The 25,499-nt window shown below is 40.9% G+C and overlaps 1 protein-coding gene across 2 annotated transcripts in view; it reads left to right on the forward strand.

Annotated features, from left to right (window-relative positions):
• Nucleotides 1–25,499, forward strand: part of SHROOM2 (shroom family member 2) — a 124,434-nt gene that overhangs the window by 30,519 nt on the left and 68,416 nt on the right. For both annotated transcript variants that reach the window (XM_068682600.1, XM_068682609.1), the window contains exon 2: nt 19,176–19,327. In XM_068682600.1, coding sequence (XP_068538701.1) covers nt 19,176–19,327 — 152 coding nt within the window. The remainder of the gene's footprint in view (nt 1–19,175; nt 19,328–25,499) is intronic.

Raw genomic sequence — 25,499 nt, forward strand, 5'->3', positions numbered from 1 at the left:
AGAATGTGAAAACACAAGATCTCAAAGTCCATAAGCTTGACCTCTTCAAAAACAAAGGAAGAAGATAGCTGGCTTTTCTGTAATGTTTTTCATACAAGAATGCAAAACTTCACCCTGACTGCAGTTTAAATTTTATTCAGAGAACCAGCACTGTGCCGTGTATAAAAACATCTGCACGTTGCTCTGAGAAATGCAGTGAACATCGTTTGTATGGCACGGTTTACTTGGTCATTATAAAAGAAATTGTTGTTATGTAGAAAGTGCTGATTGTAAAACACGTGACGGTTACTGAAAATTGAAAAATAAAAAACATATTTGGAGTTTGAAGGCAGGAAAGCAAAAAACTTTTCCTCTCCATTCACAACCTTTTCGTTTAATTACTGAAGAAGAGAGAGGGTCAACGCATCAAAAACAATTAGGAGGATTTTTGAATGAGTTTTAAAATATATATGTATGTATATTCAAAGAATATTTGCTTTAACATATTTTCAAGAAAAATATTTTGGCTAGCTTCAGTTCTGTGCTCTGACAGCTGCTGAGATTTTTAACAACAAGAAGGATGCCGATTTCAAATCATCAGGTTTTTGTTCAGTAATGATGATACATAATCTTCTTGCCAACAAAAAGGCATATCCAGCAGTAAGTGTTGTAATAAATCTTGAGTGTGAAGTTCGGAATATATTTTGCCTGTTGCTTGGATGTGTGACAAAGGGAGTTTTTAATAAGGAGACTGTGTCTGGGAGAAGAGAAAGGTTAAAGCAAGCTAGTCTCACTTCTTAAATGTTTGGAGGCTGTAGACTTGTGAGAAGAGCAGGTCTTTTTCTCTAGTGTGGGTAGGCTTGGATTTCCTGGATTTTGTTGGCTGAAACATGGTCTGCGATGTGTAGCCATGGTGCATGAAGAGGGACTCGTTCCACAGCCAGAACAGAAGGTGGAGTGAACGATGGATGTGCCTTCATTGTGCAGGTACGTTCCTCCTGGGCGGGCACGTCCTGCAGCAGTAGGGGGTTGCTCGCAGCACTGAGAGTACTCCTCCAGCCATGCACCTTTATGGGCTGTGGTAGAAATACAGATAACGAAAAAATACTAACCATCTTTGTCACTTTTATTTACAAGGCAATGAGCAGCATGGAAAATACCGTCACACCTAAGGCGATAAGGCCGCGTGCATGTTCAGGGAGTGGTGGTCTGGGCTCCAATAAACCCCTTTAGCACAGAGTCACAGAATGGTTTGGGTTGGAAAGGACCTGAAAGATCATCTGGTTCCAACCCCCTGCCACGGGCAGGGTTGCTTAGTTACGTTGCTTAGACGAGAAAACAATATTATTTGTACAGAGACAGTAGTTGGGTATGCATATAGTATATGGATCTGTTTTAAAATATGGGAGGGCTGTGACCTTGAATTCCAGAGGAGATTAAGTAGAATGCATCAGTAAAAGCCGTCTGTAATCAGATTCCTTGCACAGTTTTTCTTTTGGTGCTTTTGATCTGAGATGAAGCCAGTGAGTGATGTGAAAGTCGCCTTAGCAGAGCATGAAACTTCCTAACTTATTGCATGCGTTTGGCACGTGTTCAAATGGCTCCGTGTGGGGTCAGTTGTACTTTAACCTTGAGCTTTAGGCATGCTGCTGGAGAGTCCAAGCGATTTGATTTGTCCTCTTCTTTCCTTGGTTAATATATTCTGTCTTAAATGTGAAAATATTTAACAGAATGACATTTTTTTCCTTCTTTCCACTAGTCAGATGTTAAATGCTATGATCTAGATAACTTATTTTTTTTAATCACTCTCCAAAGTACTGTGTTAAGGCCATTTCAGTTTGGGAGCTAGCCAAACCTAGCCGAGGAGTTTCTTATCTAGCCTAGTCATTCTGCAAGCATTCCCTTAAAGCTCTCCTTCAGCCCTGAGAAATGAGCTGGTAAAGCTGCTGTGTCTCCGGTCTGCCTGCCCAGCATCTCAGCAAACTATGAATTTAATAGAAATGTCTTTGGAAGCAGTCCTATTTTGGTGTTGCTCAATAGCAAATATATCACAGTATCGCTTAAATGCCATCAGAGGTATTCATGGTTATTTCATACTATGGGACAGGGCTTGATGCATCTTCCATAGCAGTATTTTGTTTGTTGGTCTGTCTTGTGCAATCTGTACAGTTTCCTTTAAAAAAAAAAATGACAGCAACAACAACAAAATTGAGCTTTTCATGACTGGTGTCATGTGGCGTTTTCCATCAGTCTTAAAGAAAACTTGTTAAATTTCAACATGTTTGGACATTACCCTAGCATAATTCCTTAACGCTCTCAAATGTTGCCAGTGCGTCCATTTAACAGAGAGGTGTTTTGTCTCTCCAGCCACAGAACTATTTTTACAACCTCTGGGGAATATGCCTCCTTTGATTCGGGCTATTTTGCTTTGTTTCCTTCTCCCCAGCTAGTTATTTGATTTGGATCACACTGCTGTGCTTGGTGCCTTACTTCAGTCAGATTGCTCCCCAGTAACTCAGCCTGAATGCTTCCCCGCGTGTCTCCTCACACACGCCGAAAAGGAGCACTGCTCTCTGCAAAGGGCCTTAAAACCTTTGCCTGCGCTTCCGTGCTGTTGACCGAGCTGACAAGTGGGTTTTAGATGGCTTGCAGGATGTTTCTGCATTTTGTCTCTTGCTTGTATCAGTTTGCCTAGCGCTTGGGATGGGGTCATCTGTAAGCAATGCACGGCCTGATACAAACAGCTATACATTTATCAGCCGCAGAACAACAGAGATAATCCCTAACTCCATTTTCATGCAGTGTAACTTTTTTCCCCCAGAGACATGCTGCAGATTTGATGGGATTAGGAGAATCTTTGAATGTTTCAACCCTGTTAATATTGCAATACTGTAAATATTTCAACACAATTTGTTCTTCAGATGGGTGTGTGAAGGTGACAGTGCACTGCACAGTGACACTCCAAGCGGTATCACTGGAAGCAAGGGGAAGGGTCTTCATTTCGGGGTGAAGAGGGAAAGCCGCTGCCTCCAGGGTTCTCCAGTTGTTCCCAGGTCCTCACACTGTAATTTGCAGGTCGAGAACCCCAGTGTTTGCAGCAGGCATGGCCGGGGCTGGGACGGCTGCCGGAGAGAGAGCCTTCGAGTAGGTAGGAGGCTGCGGTCAGGACCTTCTGTACAACACTGTGTTTGCACAAACGGGAACACGGCTGCAGAGGCACTGAATAAATGTTTTTGCGGCACCTTGGGGTCACTCGCTGTGCCCTAGAGCGGGGGTGAGGGGGCCTGTGGGTGAGGAGACCTCGGGGCGAGGAGGCGCGCTGCAGGGTGCGGCCTGCGGGCATGGCCAGGCCGCTTCATCCCCCTGCTCTGCTGCGGTGCCAGGAGGCCTCCTGGCCTTGCTGTGCGCCGAGGGATGGAAGTACCCTTTGGTCTTCCCTGTTCAGCAGCAGTGCAGCATAAAAGCAGGCCGTGTCACTAATTAATTTCTGCAAGGGCATGTCCTTACTTAGCTTTGTGTTCTTTGGAGGTTAAGGGCAGTGCTCCTCCGTGACAGGAGGCTGAGGGTTAGTTAGGTTTCTGGAGTTTGAGTAGTTTCTTAGAAAATTACAGCATGTTTAATGATGGAGTTGCTTTAAAAGTGCCTTTTTAAATGTCTCATTCAATATACTGAAAATAGCTCTAATGTTAAAGCTGGTTAAAATCTGACCTTTCTTCTTTTGCACAGGATTTGAATGTTTCCTGATAAACCTTACCTAAAACTTTTGGTCAGTAAATGAGCTGTGCTCTTTTACTTGTGGTCTTGTGACAGAAGACTCCCCGTTTGCTAGATGAGTATCTTTTCTGGCCCTGTGCTGTTTATGTTTTAAATCCTCTTGACAAGCAGAGCAGCTATTGTGCTCCTTGTGTATATGTAAAATTAACAAGCTGCTTGTATTGCCACCTCATCTAGATCATCGTCCTGAAGACAAAGTGTTTTCAATTTGCAAAGCCAGAAGAATGAAAGGCTGAGGAGGTGCAATGCAATACCAGTGCTCAGGAGCAGCATTACCAATTAATAACACTAACTGGAGGAGGAGGCTTGTGTTCCTTATCACGAGACCATTTTTTAAGTTGCGCAAGTTTTAAAACTCAGCCCATTTTTCCTTGTGTGCATTTGACAGGCTCTCTGTTAGAATCTCAAAAATGCACATTTGGATTTAGGGTGAAATAAGCAACATTATTATTCAGCTTTGAACTTTTGGTTTCCGGTTTGTGGGAAACTTTTTTTTTTACTACATTTTTACAGCTTTCAGCCATTTTAGTGAGTAGATCATAACATTATTAAGTACATTAACTTACCTGTTTATTCACTGCTTTGTGCTCAGCTCTTGAGAAATTGATACTGAGATAAGCAGGCATAGTTCTGATGTCAGATGATATTGCTGGCTCTGTGGCAGCAGACTGTCTGCTCCTGTATCTGTTAGATCACTGTGGAGAACTTTGCATGTGTGATGGAGCTTACGCTACCTGTCTCCTTGAGATTTGCTTACAGTGAAGCAATGAAGGGGGTAAAACTTGTAGCCTTTAATACAATCAGCACTATAGTGGCTGTGTCATGTAGGACTGAGAGGGTACCTCTGAAGCAAAATGAATGGACTCTTCATAGACTTCCTTTCTTATTCCTAGCTGAACTGCTGTGCAACTTATCTGTGTATTGGACCCCAGAAGTACTTCAGTCACTTTTGTTAATAACTAAACCAGCCAACTAAGATGCCAGTTCTTTGTATTTTGTGCCTTAGAGATAAATAGTATGTATGGTACTGCAAGTGCAGCAGTATTCCAGGAATAGTATATATGGATATTCCTCTGGATCACAGAGGAACTTTAAACTTCATGGAAGAACCAGTGTACAAAAAAAGTTTGAAAATATGAATAGTAAAAATGTGAAGAATTCAGAGGATATGTACTAAAACAGAGAGTACTTTCAGAAAGTTCCTTAAAGTTTGAATGCAAATAATAACTACAGTAGATAACTAGAAAAGGAGGGAGGGGAGAGGGATTTCTGTTTGTAATGAGGAAGCTATGAATAGAGGATAAAAACAAATTTGTGGCTTGGATAACCACATGGAAGAAGCAAGGAGATTTATTTATAAACTTAAACTGGATGATGCCCAGGCAAGAAAAGACCTATGATTGATAACTGTCTTTTGTCTGCTGTTGCTGTAGCTGCAAAATCCTGGATGTAGCCAGCCAGTCTCTCCAGTTTCAGGTAACTAGCTAAATGTTAGAGTAACAAGTTTCCTGCTTTTTCTGAACAGAAACCAGAGCCAGTGGGTTAGAAAAGGAAGGAAATAAGAGGTATTGCCTGCTAGAGACACCATGCTTGCTTCAAGTAATATCCATGCACTTGACACAGTTTCATGAAGTGTTTCCTCTTGATTACTTCTCACAACTTGGAAGATAAAGAATGTGAACTCAGGAGGAGCTTTCCTCAAATAAATAAATGGGAATTACAGGTCTTTCATAGCACAGTTATCTGACTTCCTGCACTTCAGCCTTACTCATGCTCTGGAAACCCCCTAATATAAAAAGCCGCAGTTCTTCCCTCTGTTGAGCATCAACTGCAGGCCATGTTGGCACAATACCTCGGCTGCTCGTACCTGTTACGTGGTATGGATCCGGGCCAACTTAAATGGACAGCTGCTAGCCTACCTCTGCCTTCCTGTATCCCTGGTAGAACAAATGTGTTTTTCTACGCAGTTCAGTGGAAGTGGAGCTTGTTGTTCAGCTTAGCGGGAAGCTGAGCATTTAGGGATGTACTCCCAGAAGGCGAATCTGCCCTTCTGGAGACAAAAGACAAGAACAAAAACCAAGGACGAGGGTGCGACTTTCCTCCAGATTCACACAGCTGCATGCCTTTCTGGTCTGTCTGTGTAATGCTTTTCTCTTGCCAAGGTGCCTTTGAAGGTACAGACGTTTGTTTCTGAAACATTAAATGTATGTATACAAAAGGAACTAAGTCATCTGAATTCACACTTCCTGTAGTCCTGAAGCTGTTCTTGAGACAGAGAAACTAACAAAAATACAGGGAGTAGGGCTGTCTTAATTAAAAACAAAATAATTATTTTTTACTGATGTGTTTAATAAGAGGCTTGTAATATATTCTTAGTTTAACTTTGATCTGTAGTGCTAATACACTCTTTGAATATTAAACAAACAAAAGCTCCAAGTCTACTCTTAAGCATGCCATTTGTTTTACCTGTTAAAAGGAGAAATTGCAGTTCTTAACAAAAATAGCAAGGTTCACCTTCAGAAGCTGAGATAACAAATACTAAAAAAAATACATCAGCCAATCTTCAGGTGCATAGATAGGTCAAACAAAAAAAAAACCTCTAAGGGTTTACAAGCTGGTCATTGGTCATTGACTTTTGGAACCTGGAGTTTATGGTAGCAAAGTGCTTGAAACAGGTAAGGGGTTTCTGGATTATAGAAACCTCCAGAAACCTATTACAGAAATGTCCCAACATGAACATCTGAGCACAGAAAGAGTCTGCATTCTCCCACACTTACTCAGCAGCGAGAGTCAGGACTGCAGTAGCAATGTGCATGTGCAAACCACAAGCTTAGAGTGAACTCCTCTTTCTGTTTTTCACTCCCCAATTCTTTTTCCTTCTTTCTGAGTTGAGGTGTACTCTCCCTGTAAACACCAAGCCAAAGCAGTTAGTAGCAGAAGCGATGCTTGCTCATCTTCTATGTCCTACCCAAATGTTAGGGTGCCCCTCCAGAAAGTGGGAGATGCTTCCTTCGTCTGCCTGGGGGGGCTGAAATGCACCCCCCTGCAGCCTGGGGGACTGCCCTAACCACAGACTGTGGGGTTGGGGAGGTGCCGTGTTCCTTGCCCTCTTCCTGAGGCCGTGCTGTTGTGCAGAAGGAATCCCTGCCTGATAGGTGAGAGTACAAAGGGCAGGGGGGTTTTGTTTTGTCCTTTTTTTGAGGTGTATGACAAGGACTCTCTTTGGAGGAGAGGTGAGTGGGCAGTCTGAAGTACAGATTTCAGTTCCCAGTTATTCAAGTCAATAACAAGTAATGCAAAGTGCATAAACACTGGTGGGAGCAGGGAGAGAAATCCGCATTTACTCCTCTCTGTGATTGTGCTGTATCTATCGGAGGTCTGGCTAAAAGAACATCTTTTCCAAAGCCCCTTCCTAATAAGCTGAGAATAAAACATAATAATGCATCATTAGCATTTAAGGGATGGATTTAGGAGCCATCACATAAAAAGCCAACCTATTCAGCTGCAGCATAGTCCTCAGCATCAGTACTGAGGGATGGATGCACTCAGCATACCACTCTCTCTGATGATTTTTTTACCAGCATCTTAAAGTACACCCAGTCATTATGCAAGCAACTATGAATGAGGGGTCCTAGGAAGAATTTAGCAGGGTTTAATTGGCTAAAAATTCATTTGTTTGGTCAAATTTTGAACTGTTTTAAGGTATTTCTAATTAAAACAAGGCAACAGACTGCCTTGTTGGAAAGATTGCAGAGACTAATGCACAGCTTGAAATAAGCCTGAGCTATAAAATTTGAGCTTCAGCTGCGAAGTGGTAGGAGAATGAAAGACATCACTCAGGTTTCTGGAAGTGTCATGGTTCAGGTCTGCAGGCAGTTGTGTACCTGCGAAGCCTAAGCCTGCACAGGTAGTGCTCCAAAATGAAGGCAGACATGAGGAGAAGGCATCTTCGAAAGCAAAGTATTGTTAGAATTACATGCCTCTGAATGTAGTTGGTATTAAAAACAAAACCAAACCAGTTTTCATCCTTGTGATTGAATTTGTGATATGAATAATATAATGCTGATCATATTTTTTGATCCATAACAGAATCCTTACCAGATGCTGCACTTTCCTTCCTGTTACCCTACAGAAGGCTGGTCAGGCCCTCTTCCCAAAATGTAAAGATGCAGAAACCACCTTCATTTGGAAACCAGAAGGCTTTAGTTCAGTCAAATCAGTCATTACCAGTTCAGTCAAATCTTCAACTTTCCCTCACCATCACAAATAAAGTATTTTCCTACAGTTTAGGCCATAAGAATTACAGAATTTGAATTTAAATACAGTGAAAACAAACTCGTATATTGGTCCTAACATAGTATGCAGGTTCAATATGTAAACATTATTCAGAGAGATTTTTTCTCTGCTGTTTTTTAGTATTTTAGATGTTTTTGTTGAATTCAAAACATAGCTAAGTCCTATAGTGCTTTGACCTAATGATCTTTGCAGATGGATAAGATTAACCTTGAAATTTCATCCTCCAAACCTGTGTTTACAGCAATCCTCCTTTGCCATTAAATCTCAGCCTAGGTGCATGGATCTTAGGCATAAAACAAAAGTCACTGTTTTTGTCTCAGGAATCCTTTGTGCTTTGCCATTTGCAGAATTGGGTCTCTGCTCAGGATATGCTTCTGGGTGAAGAAGGATTGAGAATGAAACGCAGGTTTTGAGCATAAGTGCTGGCCACAGTGGCTCTCCAAAAGGCTGCATGGCTTTTCTGTAAAGATGGTTGTATGAAATTGCCTATGGGAAGTCTTAAAGAGGACCAAACAGTGGAAAAAAATACTGCTTTGCTGCCAGCTCTTGCATACTTCAGCCTAGGCTTTTAAGACCTGTCTTGTCTCAAAGGAAAACAGCTGTTCCATGGCGTTCATAAATAATACAGGCAGTATCTCGGTTCCACGATATTCTCAGTTTCCTTAGCAGTGTTACAGGCTCATTTCAGGACACCAGCACAGGCAGTCTTTAATTGCCTGTCAGTAGCAAAGATTCAGAGTTTCCTGTTCAATACGGTATTTAGAGCAGTCAACCTCCTCCTGGCAATGCTGACACCATCAATCGGTATGCTGAGACATGAATTTTTGGTTAAGATAGCTGCATACAGCTATCAATACACGCTTCTCAGAAGTGGGTTGGTTCACTGGCATAGGCAACACTGTGAGACGTAAGCCACATGTGTGACGTGCATGTGTGTGCATGAAGTGACCTCACCACTAATATGGGAAAGTAGAAGTCTATTTATAAATTTTCTCCTGTAGCACAGGGATTGTTGTACAAACCTTCATCCCCGAAATTCCACTCATACTTGAGCAAGTCCCGTGCCGTGGAGTTGTGAGTGTTGGGCCACACGGTCAGGATGTGTCCTTTAGTGAGCGTGTGTGCACATTTGACAGATACTTTTGCCAAAGAGAAATACAGATGTTTGTCAAACTGAGTGGTTCTGACATAATTAAATACATACTCTCTTAATCAGGAAAAGCAGCTAATTGCGTGAGCGTGTAAAGTTTCGGTATTTCTTTTAAACTTTTTTTTTTTTTTTTTTTTTTAAGTCTTTGAAGTGATGTGCTTGCTCTTAAAGCTCATTATGTCAGCAACATGTGTTACATGATGAAGCTTTTGAGAAAAATAGAAAGAGCTACAAATGAAAGCCAAATTGGAAAATGTCCACTCTGAGTAGTAAGCATATTCTAATTTCAGAATATAATAATTCTCCTGTGTTACATCAGGATTTATTGCTCAATCCGTGCAGCCTTTTGAAGCGTCTATTTGTATGTTTTCTGTAAATTTCCCTTGTTTTACTCCCTGGTGATTTTCATACATTAGTTGCTAATTCACAGAACAGTGCTGTAATTCCTTAAGAAAAAAATAACCTTTGTCAAGTGAGTACGAATTACATGGCCCAGTGTAATCATCATACTGGTTAATTATCTCTCATTTATCCTAGGAAGAATTAGACCTCTAAAGCAGAGAAAAGGTGGCAGGGTACTCATAGAGATGCCAAAATGCTTGCATATCTAATTCCTCTGGTAAATTTTTCATGAGGAAGGAATTTCTTCTTAGGTTCCACAGTGATACTGAGTAACGGAGTGGTGAGGAACAGTCCGCAGGACAGCTGCACAAATTGGAGAACCTGAAATTGTGAGCAGCTAGTTTTTTTTTTGTTTGTTTGTTTTGTTTTTTTAAAAAGAAATTTATTTATTTTTGAAGAGATACCTCTTAGAGCTAAAATATATGGCAGAGGAACACTAATGGGTAGGGGAAAAAGGGCAGGATACTACAAGGTGAAGGATGCCTGGGGGTACAAATTGCTATAGATTAGTCTCCGCAGAATTAAATTTTGCTTATTTCCGTTTCATGACTCAGAATAAACTTAAGATGTTGGTGCTTAATTGTAGATACATGAATATTTCATACCCTGCTCAGAGAACTGCGTGCCTTAGGTAGGTAGATGGGTACTGTTTCATCTTCTCAATAAATTGAATAAAAACATTGCTAAGATTGTTATTGTTATACTTTCGGCTTTTATTGCTGTGGCGTCATGAGAGATGCACATGGGATATACTAGCAGTCTCTCTGTATAAGCAGCCCTCTGGTGCCTGACTGCACCAGACAGTTCAGACACTGCACATTAAGCAGGTAGGACAGCCTGGGCAGAAAATGCCATGCAATCCACTCTAAAATTTGCTTTCTGAACCTTTTTTCACCATGTTAGAAGCAACAGTGTGACAGTTCCTGCCCTAGAGAAATACATTTAATGCCATCCTCAGTGTTTGCTTGCTTGACCTTTTCAGTGCTTGAATTCTGGGTGAAAGTGGAGTGGGGGAAACTTTCTTCCTTTACTGGACTGCAAATGGAATAAACATGAGCAGTGGAGAAACTAAGGACAAGGTTACCTAGACCTTTTTTGCTTCTATAACAACATGTATTTCTGTTTTTTTGAGAGTCATCCCACTAGCTTCTGTCCTTTTATTGCTTTAGGAAAGGGGAATTGAGATTGTATATTGAATGTGCAGCAAAAAGGTGAGTTTGGTAGGTGGTTTGTCAATGGGTGCTTGTGTCTATTCAGTTTGAAGTATTGCATACTTACAGGAAGTGAGATTGTATAGATTATGATAGATGAATTAAGATGAATTAAGACAGTTTTAGGGTTTGTTGCCTATTGCAGACCTCTGGAGGGAAGAATAAATATATTTTCTTGTTTGACCTTTGCTTTAAATATTGAAATTGTTGAGGAAGATGTTGGAAAATTAAGGCTCCGGTCTGTACTTCTGGTGCTCTGTGAGTCTGAATATCATTTCTGAACAGCGAGTAAAAGTTGATGCAAGGAACAAACTCCGTTGTCAGCAGGCTTATATTTAGGAGGAACCTGACCTTCCTTCTGACACTTTGTGGAGGAATGGGTAAGGGACTCAAGAAATAAGACATGTTTTGAAAGTTGTTTTGATGCTTTTGTTTTTTTTAAGGAAGTTGAGTAATGCAAGACGAGTTCTCGTTGAAGAAGCTGCTGTTTCAGTTTTTATAAGAGCACGTCATTCTCTTCCCGTTAGTGCTTATGCCTGCTGTGCAATGCTTAGAAGTGTAACGCTGTGTTCTGCTCGCTCCAATGTGTAGCAGTGGGCTCCTAAATGAAAACTTCAGCTGTTAGCTGTTGAAAATGCAACTTAAATATTTCATAGAAAGTTAGCATTTAGACTGACTGACTGAATGAGGTAGGTGACTTCTTCAGAAAGTACTCAATTGCTATTTAGTAGATCTTTCAAAGTCTTCCATTGAGGCATATCAGACTTCTTGACAAGCAGACTACAAGGCTGATGAAACTGGACTTTTCCGTGGTAATTAATGCACAGTCATACCTGCATGACCGCACAGACACTCCATGTTTTCTGCTTTGTTTTGTCAGTAAGTCATACTCTTTCCCTTGTTATGCAGTGGTGTTGCACAGGCTGTTGGATTGCATTCAGCATGTTACTGTCAAGGGCACATTGGCAAGCTGTGACATTATTTTCCTGGGATGGACAGGAAGGCAGAAAGATAAGTCAACCTTGTGGAAGTATATGGTTGCTGCAAAGTAAAAAGCCTTGAACCTTGTGATCGTAAAGATTACTTTGTCAGGTCGTATTTTTCCTGTTGGAAGTCTGTTCTTGTTATCAGTTTGAAAAGATAAAATGAGCTGCTTCTATGCATAACCTCTTTTTTTAACTGTTCTTATCATTGTTCAGAGTAACCGAAAGTACAAAAATGTAGGCCTATAAAAAATACCTAATGTTAACTGCAGAGATTACATATATAAACAGCCTATGTATAATCATCAGTAAGTAAATTTGCACAAGTATAAGCTCACCCTTTCAAACTACTCTGATAGAAGGCGTGTGAGGATAAGTAAATTCTGTGTAGAGAAAGAAGTCCTGTTTTGGCTTTTTGATCATTTATTTCACAGCTCAGGCATTTAGCTCCTTTCTTACACAGAGTATTTTGTCACTTTGGAAAAAAGATGGAAAAATATTTTTAAAACTGTGTAACATATCCATGAGCTCAGATGGGTTCCTGTGGGTCAGATGTCGTTATCTTCTGTAAAATAAAAAGCCAAGCTGTCAGCTAAAAATAAATGGGAGTTAGCGTTTCTCAAGTGGTTCTTGAGAATAAGACGAGTGCAGCTTGTCTGGACTAATGCTGTACTAAGTAAAGTAACATCTGTAGGGGGTATCTAGATGCTGATGAGGTGCTAGGAGAAAACCAAAAAAACCTTGAGCTGTGCTGTGCAAGTGGTACAGACGCATCATTGCGAGTGGTAGGGGCGAGGGAGGAAGGGGAGTGGGATTGTCCAGGCTCAGGTCCAGCAGCAGGCCACTTCCCCTGCCTCCGTTTCCATCATCCCCATCTTTTCCACTCTTATTTTGGCCTTCTTACTCCAGCACGGCTGGGTCCACGTTCACCTTCCTGCAACCTGGGTGCCACGTGGGGGTTGTTTGCGCTGTAGGGGGTCGGGGTCTGCCCTGCTTCATCCTGCAGGGGGCTCCTGTATAGGAAGATCCCCGTAAAGCCTGGGTTTTGTATGGATATAGTTGCTCTGTAGAGATGTTGTATATGCAGGCCTGCTGCTGTGGGTCATGTGGGGATGTAGAGGCCAGGGTATGCTTTCTGAATGCTACTGGGATAACTTTCACTGAGTTGGAAAAAGCAAATTTTATTTAGGAGCTGTAAAATTTGTCTAGTGTACCTCAAGTACTAATAGCAAAAGAAGCAACCTTAACACTAGGCAGCCACACCTTCCTTCTTCTGATACATTATCTCTTTGCTTCCAAGGCATCATGGTGGGCCGGTGTTTCTTTGGTTGGTTGGTTGTTGTTTTTTTAAAAATTATTATTTATTTTTGTACAAGTGTTGGACAATGATGAAATGTTTCCAACTCCTGTGGCTGAAACAATGGAATCAGTTGGCAAAAAAACTTAACCTGAATGATGAAGGTTTATTTTCTTTCAAACCTACAAATCTATGTGGAGCCTCTCTTCCTGAAATTTTTCCTTTGTAAATTGTGCTCATTGGCTTTTGGAGGCAAAGATTCAGTAGACTTTTAACTTCAAGTACTTAGTTTGTCCTTCTTAATTTGCAAGGTCCATAACAGGACTGCGATGCAACTAGATGAAGGCACAGTAACAGGGTCCTCACAGAAACAGTGACCAATGCTTTATGATCAGAAAGGTCTTCTCACAGCATAATGGAAATTAGTGATTTGAACGATCTGTTCAAGTATTAACTTTTAGAAAGGAAAGTGTTTGTTTGTTTGTTTTTTCTGGACTTTTTAAACACTCCTAGTTTGAGGAATTCTGAAGTCAGGTTTCAGCCCAGAGTCCGTTTTTACAGCTGTACTAAATCCTCGACAAAAATGGCCTGTCAGGGTGGAAGCGACAGCAGGCCCTTCATCCGCACGGCCAAGTGGATACAAGTATAAGGACTGAACAAGTGCTTAAAGAATTGTACCAAGTGACAGCTTTTCAAAATATAATACTTTAAACAAAATAAAAATGCTGAGCAAATAGAAGATTGCTAGGAAAATATCCAAATGTTTAAGTACACCAGATAAAAAACAATTAGAAAGGGCCATGGAGAGCCTCCACCCTGAAGGTTTAGGGGGGAAAAAAACTGCCTGTGGAGAAAGGCGCTGTCCCAGACCAAACATCCCTAAAATCTAGAAGTTTCCTGTGAAGTTTAGGAATAATCGGGGCAAGAGCGAGTGCAGGCAATGGCTGGTGTGTGAAGTGCTGACACCAAGCAGAAGTTAAACTGGTTTCTGTGTTAGTACAGAGCATCTCCAGATGAGGCCCCGTGTTAGCAGGCACTTGTCTGATGGAGGTCCATCCAGCGCCAGGTCCGTGGTGTTGTCCTGCTCTGCATAGGCCTGAGCGTAGCAAGGTGACAGATGCAGTCATCTTTTTGGGCACCGGGCCCTTGGGCTGTTGGCCTGTGAGAGGTGGTGTTTTGGGGTGGAGAGGCCAGGTGCTGACTTGAAGGTTTGCTGGATTCCTCGCTTTGCCATGGACACCCAGCAGTGTTGGGGGCATTTCTTCCAGTTAGGAAAATGCAGGCCTTACCACTCGGGCTGGATTTGCTGAACTTGGCGCTGTGCTTTTATTGTTGGTTCCTCAGAGTTACACAAATGCCAGGTTTTGTCTGTAAAGGTATTTCTCCTTTGTGTAACTCAGTGCAACACAAAATAGCTAATGCTTCCTATGTTTTACTTGTTCTGAAGATCTCATATGAAGTTTTTTAGGTTTGGGCTTTTTTTTAAATCCATATTAGATGCTCATAAGGCAAACAGCCACAGAATCATTTCTTGGCTGCACAGGGAGTGAGTTATGATAAAATAGTTTATCATGGCCGATAGCAGAATGCTGATAAGTGGAGCTGTTTTTTCCTGTGTTTGTTTCTGGGCCTGGGTTTCCATCCGTCTCCCACCCGGCCCAGGGAGAGCCGGGACAAGAGTCTGACCCGATGTCATCGTGGTAAACAAAACGCGCTATCGTGTGACACTGCGCTTCCCAACCTGGCTCCCGCTTGTTTATACAGGTGCCTATAGAGGAATGCGAGTATTTAAAGTAAAGCATCAGGCCTGGTAAACACAGAAGTTAATGGGTCACATGCTAGCAGTGGTGCACCCCCTCAACGCTACTGCATTTTAAAGCTGCCAACCATAGGCTGTTATTTTCCCTTTCAGATGTGTTACCCACAGTGGGAATCCAGACTTGTAAGTGTCCCTGGAATGTGTTTGTGTGGCTAGCTGTTACACTTTTCCCCCCAGCTCTTCCCCCATGTGAAAGCCCTTTCTCCTTTTCACAGAAAGAATTTCACATACTGCACTACATGGGTGTTGTTTTTTCATTCGCACCATTTTTGTCCTAACCATTATCTACATATGTTTCTTGTATCAGCGTCTCTTCCTCTTTTGGGGATATGATAAGCAGGAATAACTTTGGGAAGATAAAGCAGTTCATATCAATACTGTTATGACAGCAGAAGTCTCTGGTTCCAATCCTCGCTGATGCATGGATCCCAAAATTTGCCTTTGCTCTTGGACACAGGGAGGTCATCAGGGACAAAGTGAGAGTTGGGGATTGTCTAAACAGATGCTTTTCATCAGCAAACATCCTCTTCCTCTCCTCTTGAAAACACTTTTTTGTAGCAATATCAGCATCCCTGCTAAGGATAGGAAGTCATGCTGTTTAATCTTGTTGATTTAGCATAATAAGAGGGGTGCGAGTCGTTAATACATTATTGAAAAGATGGTTTGAGATTTCTGGAACTTTTCCTTGCTCATCCAAGGTGGGCAGTGTAACTATACAGGTTTTTTGAAGGCTTAGGTCTCTTATTTATAAGAAAATAAGGTGTTGATTTTCTTGGCTGTGTCTTTAGTTTCCTGGTATTGCTGTAAAAGCGTTGAGATGTACACTTCAAGGACTTTCAGTTCCTGCAAGCATTCCAGGTTGAGCAGAGGGTTTGCTCAGGGCTATGTCCTGACCCATCTGCCTGCTGACCATGACTGAGGCAGATCTCTTCTTGTTGACTTTCTTGTAAGGCTTCATCTTAACACCTCCCTCGGCATTTTCAAGGGTTTGTTTTCAGCTCTGTACTGCTAGTTTTTCTGGGAACCTGAATTTCAGAAAAAAATTGGACGTTAGATGAACAATATGAGCTTAAATCTTTAAAGATGGGTTTAAATCCTGCCATGCATAGCACAGCTAACCCCATAGGTGAATGAGAGCAATACATAAATGGTTGAGGCGTGAAAAATAATGGTGAAATTTTTGAGTGTAGTTGCTAGTGCTAAAACATTTATAAAGGTTGGGATTTACAGGTCTGATGAGGTGGAAAATAAATCAACAGTTGAATAAATAAAAGTAATAAATGGCAAAACCTAGTAAACAAAAAAAGAGAAAGAAGAGGAACTGGAATGGCACTGTGAAAGTTTGGGCAGAGCAGGCAAGTGCAATATTTTCAAAGAGTCTTTTCCTCATGTTTTTTTTGGCTGTGTTTCATTAGATGTATGTAAAATCTAATGCTTTTTTTAGTCATCAGTGTGACTGAAGAAACTGTATTTTTCCTGTCTAGCTAACATTCCCATATCCACTAAAAGTGCATTGTCAAGTGGGATGACCGCATTCATGCAGTCATTCAGTGACCTGAGGTAAAGCTGGTAAGAAAGATTTATGTTTCAATTTGTTCAGCTCAGGGGGACTTCTACTGTGAATGGATGTGTAGTTTTATTCTCCCTAGCTGCAACTGATTTGGAGGCAGTGTATTAAAGAAAGCCACTTCCAGCTTTCAGGAGGATTGCTTCAGCTCTGTCCTTAGGTTTTGATATGCTTTTGTGTGTGTGTGTGTGTGGTTTTGATGTTTCGTTTTGTTGTTATTTTTAATTTTTGTTATTATTTTTTTGATTAATGTTGTTTTGGACAGCCAGAGTCTGTTTGGAAAGCATGCACCGTGTGGAATGTGTAGTCTCCCTGCTGAAATGAAAACTCAGAGGGGGTAACTGAATACTCCCTGCAGTCAGTGCATTGCCAGCCTAAAGAAAAAACAAACATGCTTACAGAGAACAATGAACATTCCTTGAAACCCTAGGAGACAGATTTTTTTTTTTTTTTTTTTTAAGACAAAAAAAAAAAGACCCTGTCAAGGTCTTCAAGCCCAGCCTTCTGAATTGTTGACATCCAGGTGGCACACGGGCTTCTCACCCCTTGTTGTTAAGTTGGTACCTTGCTGAGCTGCAACTAGTTGGCACTTACATTTTGCAGTTTAAAATGTGTGCTCCTACAACATATTTTTCCTCTTTTTTTCCACCTCTGCCTGAACTTCTCTCTACATTTCTAGTGATTCAACTCTGCTTTTCATTAAGGTTTTCCCTCTGCTTTTCTGACCTACTGGGCTTCAGACCTCCAAATGTAGTTTATTTAGAAGCAACCCAGAAATGCATCTGGACAGTTGAAGGACTTGAGATTGCCTCTTCAGAGGGTTGTGATTCATGAATCCCCAGTTGCTTGTTCTCTTGTTTAGCTCTGCCTGGCTTCAGGGCTCCTCAGATGGCAGCCGCTCAATTCTCAACAATTGTAAACGAAACTCTTCCTGTGCATTTAAAGTGATTTCCACTGTGGCTCCCCGGCTTTCAACTTCACTGTAGATTTGAACTGAGAATTCAATATTCTGGTAAATTCTTGACATTCAGAAGATACGCAGGCAGGTCAGAGGCAGGTCACAGCTTGAGAGCTAGATGTATCAGGATGTAGAGACTCGCTCTGTCTTTAATTATCTGTGTTTTTATTAAGATAAGAAGTTCTGGAAATTAAGTTGCTTGATTAGTATTAATAATGAGTGTTTTAGAATGGCGTATAAGACTAAGCATTCTACATGGCATTCTTTTTGGCTTAGATTTAAAGGTCTGAAGATTTTTAAGACATCTATCCTGAAATTACATAAAGAGAGCTTTTATGTGCATGAAATGAGATTGCTGTGGTGTATGAGATCATCCTAATGTACTTTCATCAAGAGATATTGCTTATTTTATTAGGTTATTTAATTTAGACTTTCTTTGCAGGAGTATCCTTAAAACCTGTACTGTGAGCATCACAGTTCATGAAGTTAGGTTTCCTCTGGATTTATCTCGTTGTTGATTGACTTCGGTGCCTTAGAAGATGGTTGTACTTTATGAAGCTTTGTGCAGTTGGGGCAATTACAAGGAATTCTTCTTTGTAGGTTCACAGACATTTAATAATGAGGGACTTGGAGATACTGTAGTTGACACAAAATGTAATGAAGACATAAATGAAAATCTTTGCTTTGAACACGAAGTGTCAAGTCAGTAAGAAGAGGTAGGATATGGATTATGAGCAAATGAGGGATGAATAAAAACTCTAGATGCATAGATCATCTGAGAGGCTGGAGGCTGTGTTGACAGCAAAAGGGAAGGGAACAAACCGAGAAAGCTGAGGGCCTGACTTGCAAAGTCAACACCTACAGCTGCGCTTGAAATCAGCTTAAGTTGTTGGTACTTGTTAGTCTGGCTGATCAAGCTTTTGGGATTTATTTTAAATTAAAAAATGGGCAACTTGTAATGGGCTGGCTTCCTTCGTCATTGTGGGAACTGCCCAAAACCAGCTGTTAAATTTGTTGCGTACGTGTTTCACTGCATATGATCAATAGTTCTGTAAGAATTGAATGCATACCAGAGAGGCCCATGGAAGCAAAATAATCTTTCAGTGAATATCCCTTAGCATGGCTATGTTCTTCAGCAGTGTGACACATTATTTTAATGCCTTAGATCTCAGACCAAAACCTCTTCCTCTAGCCAGAGCTGTTAGTTAGCTGTATGGACTGTAAATTCTCAGATATTTTCCAAAATGGTATATGCCTGATGAAAATCAGTTTATTTTCCAGACCAGGTTGTTATGCAATATTGTGTAGCTTCACAGAATGCCAGTTCTGTGGAGCTGACTGTGTGGTTAAATGTTATCGACTACGTGGTTACTATCACTGGTTACCTTTTCTGGAGAAATAGATTTTAAGGTGCCTGCCCAAAGCTCTATTTGCAAGTATTATTACCTGTACTGTATTGAAGAGACTTCCAGATGACAGATTTTTTGACTCTCAAATTTCCATTAAGCTTCCTACTTTTCTCAGATAGTTTCCCTCATACCTTTTTTTTTTTTTTTTTCCCTAATCTGATCGTCTCTGTATCATATTCTTTATAGTGTTTGGAATTTTTTCAATTATTTTAACCACTTAATTACTGTAATAGTTATTGTATGAAGCCAATATTGAAAGCTCATTAACTTGTTTTAAAGTGTCATTATGCAACCTTAATAATTCTACCATTTGGTTTGCTTTCTCTTCAGATTGAAGATGGGAGCAAAGCTGCGTCTGTGGACAAGTTACTGGCTGGGGACGAAATTGTTGGCATCAATGATGTGGGCCTCTCTGGTTTCCGACAAGAAGCAATCTGTCTGGTGAAGGGCTCACACAAGACGCTAAAGCTTGTGGTAAAAAGGTAAGCTCGTGACATTCAGCTGGAAAACCAAATATGTTCCAATCTTTACATTATTGAACAACAAAATTTGCCAGGAGTTGGCAAGATAATGGCTTTCATTTAGTGCTATTGATGTTCATATTATGTAGTGTTACTTCTTGAACAGAGGATCGTTATGGAAGAAGATGTAGGCAGAGGTAGCGTATTGATCAGAGCAAGAACTGAGGCATTGTATTCTGTGAATACTGTTGTAGTGGTAGGAATTGTTCTCTGTTCCTTCCTGCCCTCTTGAACTACAGGGACTGAAGCAAACTGTCCAGCCTGCCCTGCTGCTTCTGTATTTGGTGAGCAGACATTGGTCGTGCTTTCTGGTACATTTGCAGTGCACGCCAGTTTGACTCTGAGTAGGGGGTTACATGTGAAACTTTTGGAAAACTGTTTTCCCGTGAATACTTTCATGGGAACATTTATGAGAATATTTGGGATATCAAGCATTTCTCATGTGGTTTGGTTAGTGTGCTTTTAGCTATGTATTAGTTAAAGGAAAAATTGAAAATATTTATCAAAATAGAACATAGTTGTGATATGGAAACTTTGTATTCTCATTTTGATTTATGACACTTAAGTTCATGCTTTTTTAAAAAACTCATTTAAATAAAAATAAGCTTCATAAAAGAATTTTGGCTTTTGAACAGATGCTAAATGCAGGATAAATCCGATAAGTTCTGAAAAAAAATAAAACAGGAAATTTGAACAAGAAATCTTTCTCACTAATTTTGTATTCTGGTGAATCAGAACTTTCTAATTACGTTAGAATTGCATTATACCAACTAGACTTTCATGTGGGAATTTTGAGTGTCTTTGTCGGAATCAGAAAAGAATTTTGTTGCAACACCGAAAATGCTGAGAATTGGGTTTGACTTGTATGATCAGCCAGCCCATAAATATAGTAAGTGTTCTGAAACTGTCTCAGATGGGGACTATATGTGAAAAAACACTGACAGATGAGAGGTATGTAACCATGCTTTTCGCCTTTGGTTTAAGAAGGTGCTTTTGACAGAAGCAGTTAGGGGAACGTGAATCTCTTTTGCAGGTAACAGAATTTATGTTGTTGCCAATAGCTACTTCCAGAAGCACATACAAAATTTTTGTAGCTCTGAAGATAATAAATATAAAATAAAATGCACGCACAACTATTGTAAATCACGTTGATGTTCAGCAGTTTCAACTTGTGTTGGCTATTCTGGTGAAAAAGTTTTGTTAGTGAAGCTTACAGCAGCTGTTTCTGTCACAGAATGGGAGAACTTCAGGGTTGAGAAGTTTTATAGACACTGAAGAATCTGCCAAGGCAGCAAGTCTTAATTATAACAAATAGCTTCAGACCTGGTGGAAAGATTCCCTCTTTCATGATGCTTTTCAGTTGTGTGATAGCAACTTGTTCAGATCTGTGAATTCTGATCTGTCTTTGGAAATGACAGGTTTGTTGCTGAAATACCCTAGTAGTAGACTCACCTAAGACATTCATGAAATTCATAACTACTTCACTCCATGCTTTTGGAGAACTTTCCTACAGCTAGTCAAGCCCTGATTTGCTGCTAGGGATTTGTGGCCATTCTTTGCAGGCAACAGAGCCCCATTGCTATGCACGCCTGCATGCAGCTTGGTGCAAAGCTGATGGATTTTCATCGCTTTCTCAGCGCTCCTCTTTTTCGTTCCTTAGCATATGCCTGTGCAGCGGTCGCAGGCAACCTAGCTGTTCTGGCCAAGAGGCTGAAATAGTGGCTGTTGTTAGGGAAAACATTTTTGTCCTAAATTCATTAAGGCTTCCAGAGCTCCCCAAACAGGCAAGAGCCTTTTGGGTCATTAGAAAGCCTGCATAATATTAGATAAAATTTAATAAAACATACTGAATGAAATTAGCTAGGGTTTTTGTTTGTGGTTTTTCAACTTTGCTCTTTCTGTTGGAAAGTTGCCTTAGGACATCAGTCCTTTGACGGTCAGAAACCTTTAAACACCCAGTCTCATTTTATTCTTGGCCAACTTGTTCCCATGCACTGCTGTCTGTGTGCCGAAACAGCTTTTCTTTTCCTGTTGGAAGTTCAAATGATGCAGGTTTTTATAAAAGCCTTGTTGCATGCTTTCTTCCAGAAGTTATGGTTTGAACAACAGCATTGTTTTGTGCTGTTTGCCCTAAATCTTAGGCTGAATTTTTATGAGTGCTTTAAACAGTCCTGTCTTTAAGCAGGCCAGTTGTGTAGTCTTTGTGTGAGCACTCCTGCAGGTCTGGATTGAATTGGATCAGGGGACTGATCTGACTGCAAAATTACTTGGGGAAGTAGGTTTTCAGCTGGATAGGACCACCACTTTCAGAGGCAGTCTGCACTTTAATTGCTTACAGCGATCTTGAAATGGCTGCCTTAGCATTTTTAGACTATTTCAGTTTTCTTTAGATCCACCCTGACTGTTCTCTGGGGAGAGCGGGGATAGTCCCACAATTCCTTTTCATTGAGTTATATATATGAGATGATGTATTGATCTTCAAGTTGTCTTAGCATCTTTTTGTCTGCTTGCCCTGTATATCCTTTGTCTAGCAGAGTGATGCTTTTCTATAGCATTGATTTAACATGCTATTCCCCAGGGATACCAGCGTGATAATTTGAAGCACAAAACAGACAAGCAGTTTGAAGCTCAACGACCCAGCCTTGGAGGCTGAAAGAATCTTAGTTTTCACTCACTTTTGTCCTTGATATTGGTGGGAATTAGCTTGAGAAGCCAAGATTTCTTAGGGTTGTTTATGTTAACTATTTCTAGATTCATCCAGAACTAAAAAGCAAATGCTTTGAAAATTATCACAATGTGGCAAAATTTACTTCTTAACAAAGTTCTTCTGGAATGTAGAGAACTTCCTGTGAACGTCAGGAAAATCAGGTTTTATTCACCACTTCTGAGAAGCATATTTATGTGAAATTCTTCCACATGGGTCACTCTTCCATGCAGTAACGCCAAGCCCTGGTCTCACATAGATCTCGTTATTTCTGTACCTGGGAAGCAGTAGGGCATGCTATTTTTGTTTTAAAAGTCTAATTTAGCTAAAGCCAAGACCAAGTGAAAAAGTGTTGCCATAGTAAGGAACGCATTTCATTCACGTAATTAAATTGTGACTGTAGCAAAAGTTTCTGGTTTGAATATTGTGGTCCAGCAGTGGTACCTGGCTTCCACAAAATTATTTTTTCCCACTATTTTTAAAGAATCTGATGCTTGAACTACATTAGGAGAGAGAAAAAAAAAAAAAAAGGCACTTGTTTCTAAGTAAAAATGACTGCAGTACCAAATACTAAGCACAAATACTAAGCATAAATTTGCTGGCTACCGGCACACATACTTGGCCTTATTTTTTTGGATCCTGCATATTTGTGGTCTAAGCCAAATCTAAACTGCGCAACAGGCTCAACAACAAACACACTTTAAGTAGCTTACAGGTATTGATGGCTGAACAAGTGCAGTGTACCTTTGGTCTTGGATTAAGTGAGGACTCAGGAGGCTTTGTGTTGTTTTCTCAAGTGGATTTGTCAAAACAATACACCTTAATTGCATGCTAGCTCTTCACTGTAGTACTGAGTCATTTCTTGTGTAGATTCCTATCTTAGGAAGATAGAAAGTATGCTTAGGACATTTCTTACAGGAATTGTACGTGAATTTCTTTCTTTTGGAAAAGATGTATGCATGTCTACATACACACATCTAAAACTGCTGCGAGTGTTGACACTAAGGTGATTATCATATTAAGAATAATTAGTTTTTCTGCGTCCCTTTCGTACTTAAATTCTCTTCATATTAAATACAATCTCCATACCTTTGCACATGCTAGACATGAGCAAATGACATAAAGCTGTGAAAGTCTGGAATATTTTTTCACTATGAATTTATGAGATTTATGTTAAATTGTTAAAAATCGGCACACAGGTGGGGCTTTCATTTGTGCTCAGTTAGAGGCAGGGCTGGGATTGTGTGGCCTTTGGGAGCCACCCTGAGAAGTTAGGTGGGATTGTCCTGTTGGCTGCTTCAGTGTGTGTTAGTGGTGATGGACAGCGGGGGCGGGCAAGGGGAGGAGTAGCCATGGACTTCTTCTGCAGGGTCTGCTGGTGGCAGGGGGCTGGACTTGGCTTAATTTGACCCATTCTGGAGGAGCTGCCAGCTCCCGAGAACCAGTACATGTGAGCAGGCATGTGTCCTTTTCCTTTAAGTAGTGGGTTTTTTTGATTCCTTTCTGTGGGGAAAATGCAAGTTGCCTTTGCGATGCTGAGGAGAGCCCTTTGCTACAAAAGGGAGAGGGAATGAGGGTGAGGACAGAGTTGACACCAGAAGTGTAGCGTGAACACTGAAATGTGCTCTGCTGAATCCTGGTAACACGAGCAAATGTTACGAGAGCTGCACTACAAACTCCTGAACGTGGAAGGTTAGGGTAATCTTTGTTCGCATGGCACTTCATGGAGAGGGGAACAGCCTCTTAATTGAAGCAACTCAAAAGCAGAGCTTTCAGTAATTGTCCTGAGGGCTCCAAGATTGTGCACGATGGTTTCAGAAGCTGATGCCTGAGCAGAAACCCTGGAATAAAAACCTTCCAGTCTTTTACAGCGTCAGATGGGAGATCACAGAAATCTTGGCATGTGCTGAGCAGACACGTGCTTAACAGCATCAGTGACCTTTCCGTCATGGGTTTTCTGTAACGTAACAGGGAATCCAGTCTTACCCATTTCCTGCTAGTAGAGCAGCTAGCTTTGGACTTCTCAGCTCTTTTTGGCCATGGGAGTACTGTTAAAACTTGACAGCATCAAATCATGAGATGGATTGAAAAGATGAGGGGTCTGTGTTTTCTGAAAGATGATAAGATTTGAGGACTGTGAATTCTGTCTCTTACCTGTGTTTGGTCACTTGATAGTTCAAGTTTTTAGGTGTCAAAAATAGTATAGGAAACAAATATAAAAATATATGTAGTTCTGCAGATTGTAAGCAAGTGTTAAAAATATTTGGTCCATCGTTATGGTTAAGTATTGAACAATAGGCCAAACATATTTGTAGAGAACCACGCTTTGGTAGGAGTAAAGTCTATTTTGCCATTAAATTCTATGTTCTTTACTTCTTGAACTAGGGTTTATTACAGCAGAACTAGGGTTGATGACTAGTAAACATTATCCTTTTGGAAAACTACAGCTGTAGCTTTACTGCCCAAGAAGAGATATTCTGGTGCCTGTATTTCCAGCCAGACTTCGGAAATACCTAGGAAACTGCGATACGGCTTTCTAAGGCTGTACATACATGCATATGCTGTAAGAAGTTGGCAGGGGCAGTAAATCTTCATACCAATGCTTCTTGTAATTGCTCTGCAGCTCTTTCTGTATGTACTGTTCATGAGTGGGTATTTGTAACAGATGAACGCTGCTTTAAAGTTCAAGGCTGGAACCTTTCTGTGTGGCTGTAGTTGGTGGAAAGGCTCAGCTGCTAAACTCTGGTGTCAGAAATTCACTGAGAAATGGGCCAGGGAGTTGCTTTAGGCCCACTCTTCTGCACTAAGCGGGCTAGGGAGTTGGAAGTAAGTGCCAGATGGGATGTCCTACCAGGCTCTGCCACACCTGGGGCTGGCTGGCCACCATCGTGCTGCTCCTTCAGCGGCCTGGTCCTGCACTATTGACCAAAGACACCAGGAAAGGAGGTACATGCACACTCATATTTTCAACAAACTATGCATTTAGAGAGCCCTGATGAGGACCATTTCCCCTGCTCATCAGGCTGTTGGCGCAGTCAATTATGTTGAAGCAGTGTGAATCTGTCTTCCTTCCAGCCTAGCAGTACCATGCAGGTATTCGGGTGTTTCCCATGCAAGTCCTCTTTTTGGTGGGGCATATATCTAAAAAACACTTTAATTTCTATCTGTTTTGGCTTATTAGTTTCTCAGTTGTGTCAACATGACTTGTTTTGTGCTGTTAGTGACATACCAGTTGACGCTTTAAGTGAACATAAGCTTCAGTTCCTCGAATTGGAGGTGTTGTCCCTGGTTTCAAAGAGCAAATCATCATTCAGTGTTTCTGAATGTTTGTCGTGTACAGCTGTCAGAACTCTCTTGATACATATGTTGTGACTGACATGTTTTTATGTTGTGGTGACTTTCATAATCTCATTCTTCACAAATCTGAAA

This window comes from Anas acuta, chromosome 1 (assembly GCF_963932015.1).
Source record: "Anas acuta chromosome 1, bAnaAcu1.1, whole genome shotgun sequence".
Taxonomy (NCBI): domain Eukaryota; kingdom Metazoa; phylum Chordata; class Aves; order Anseriformes; family Anatidae; genus Anas; species Anas acuta.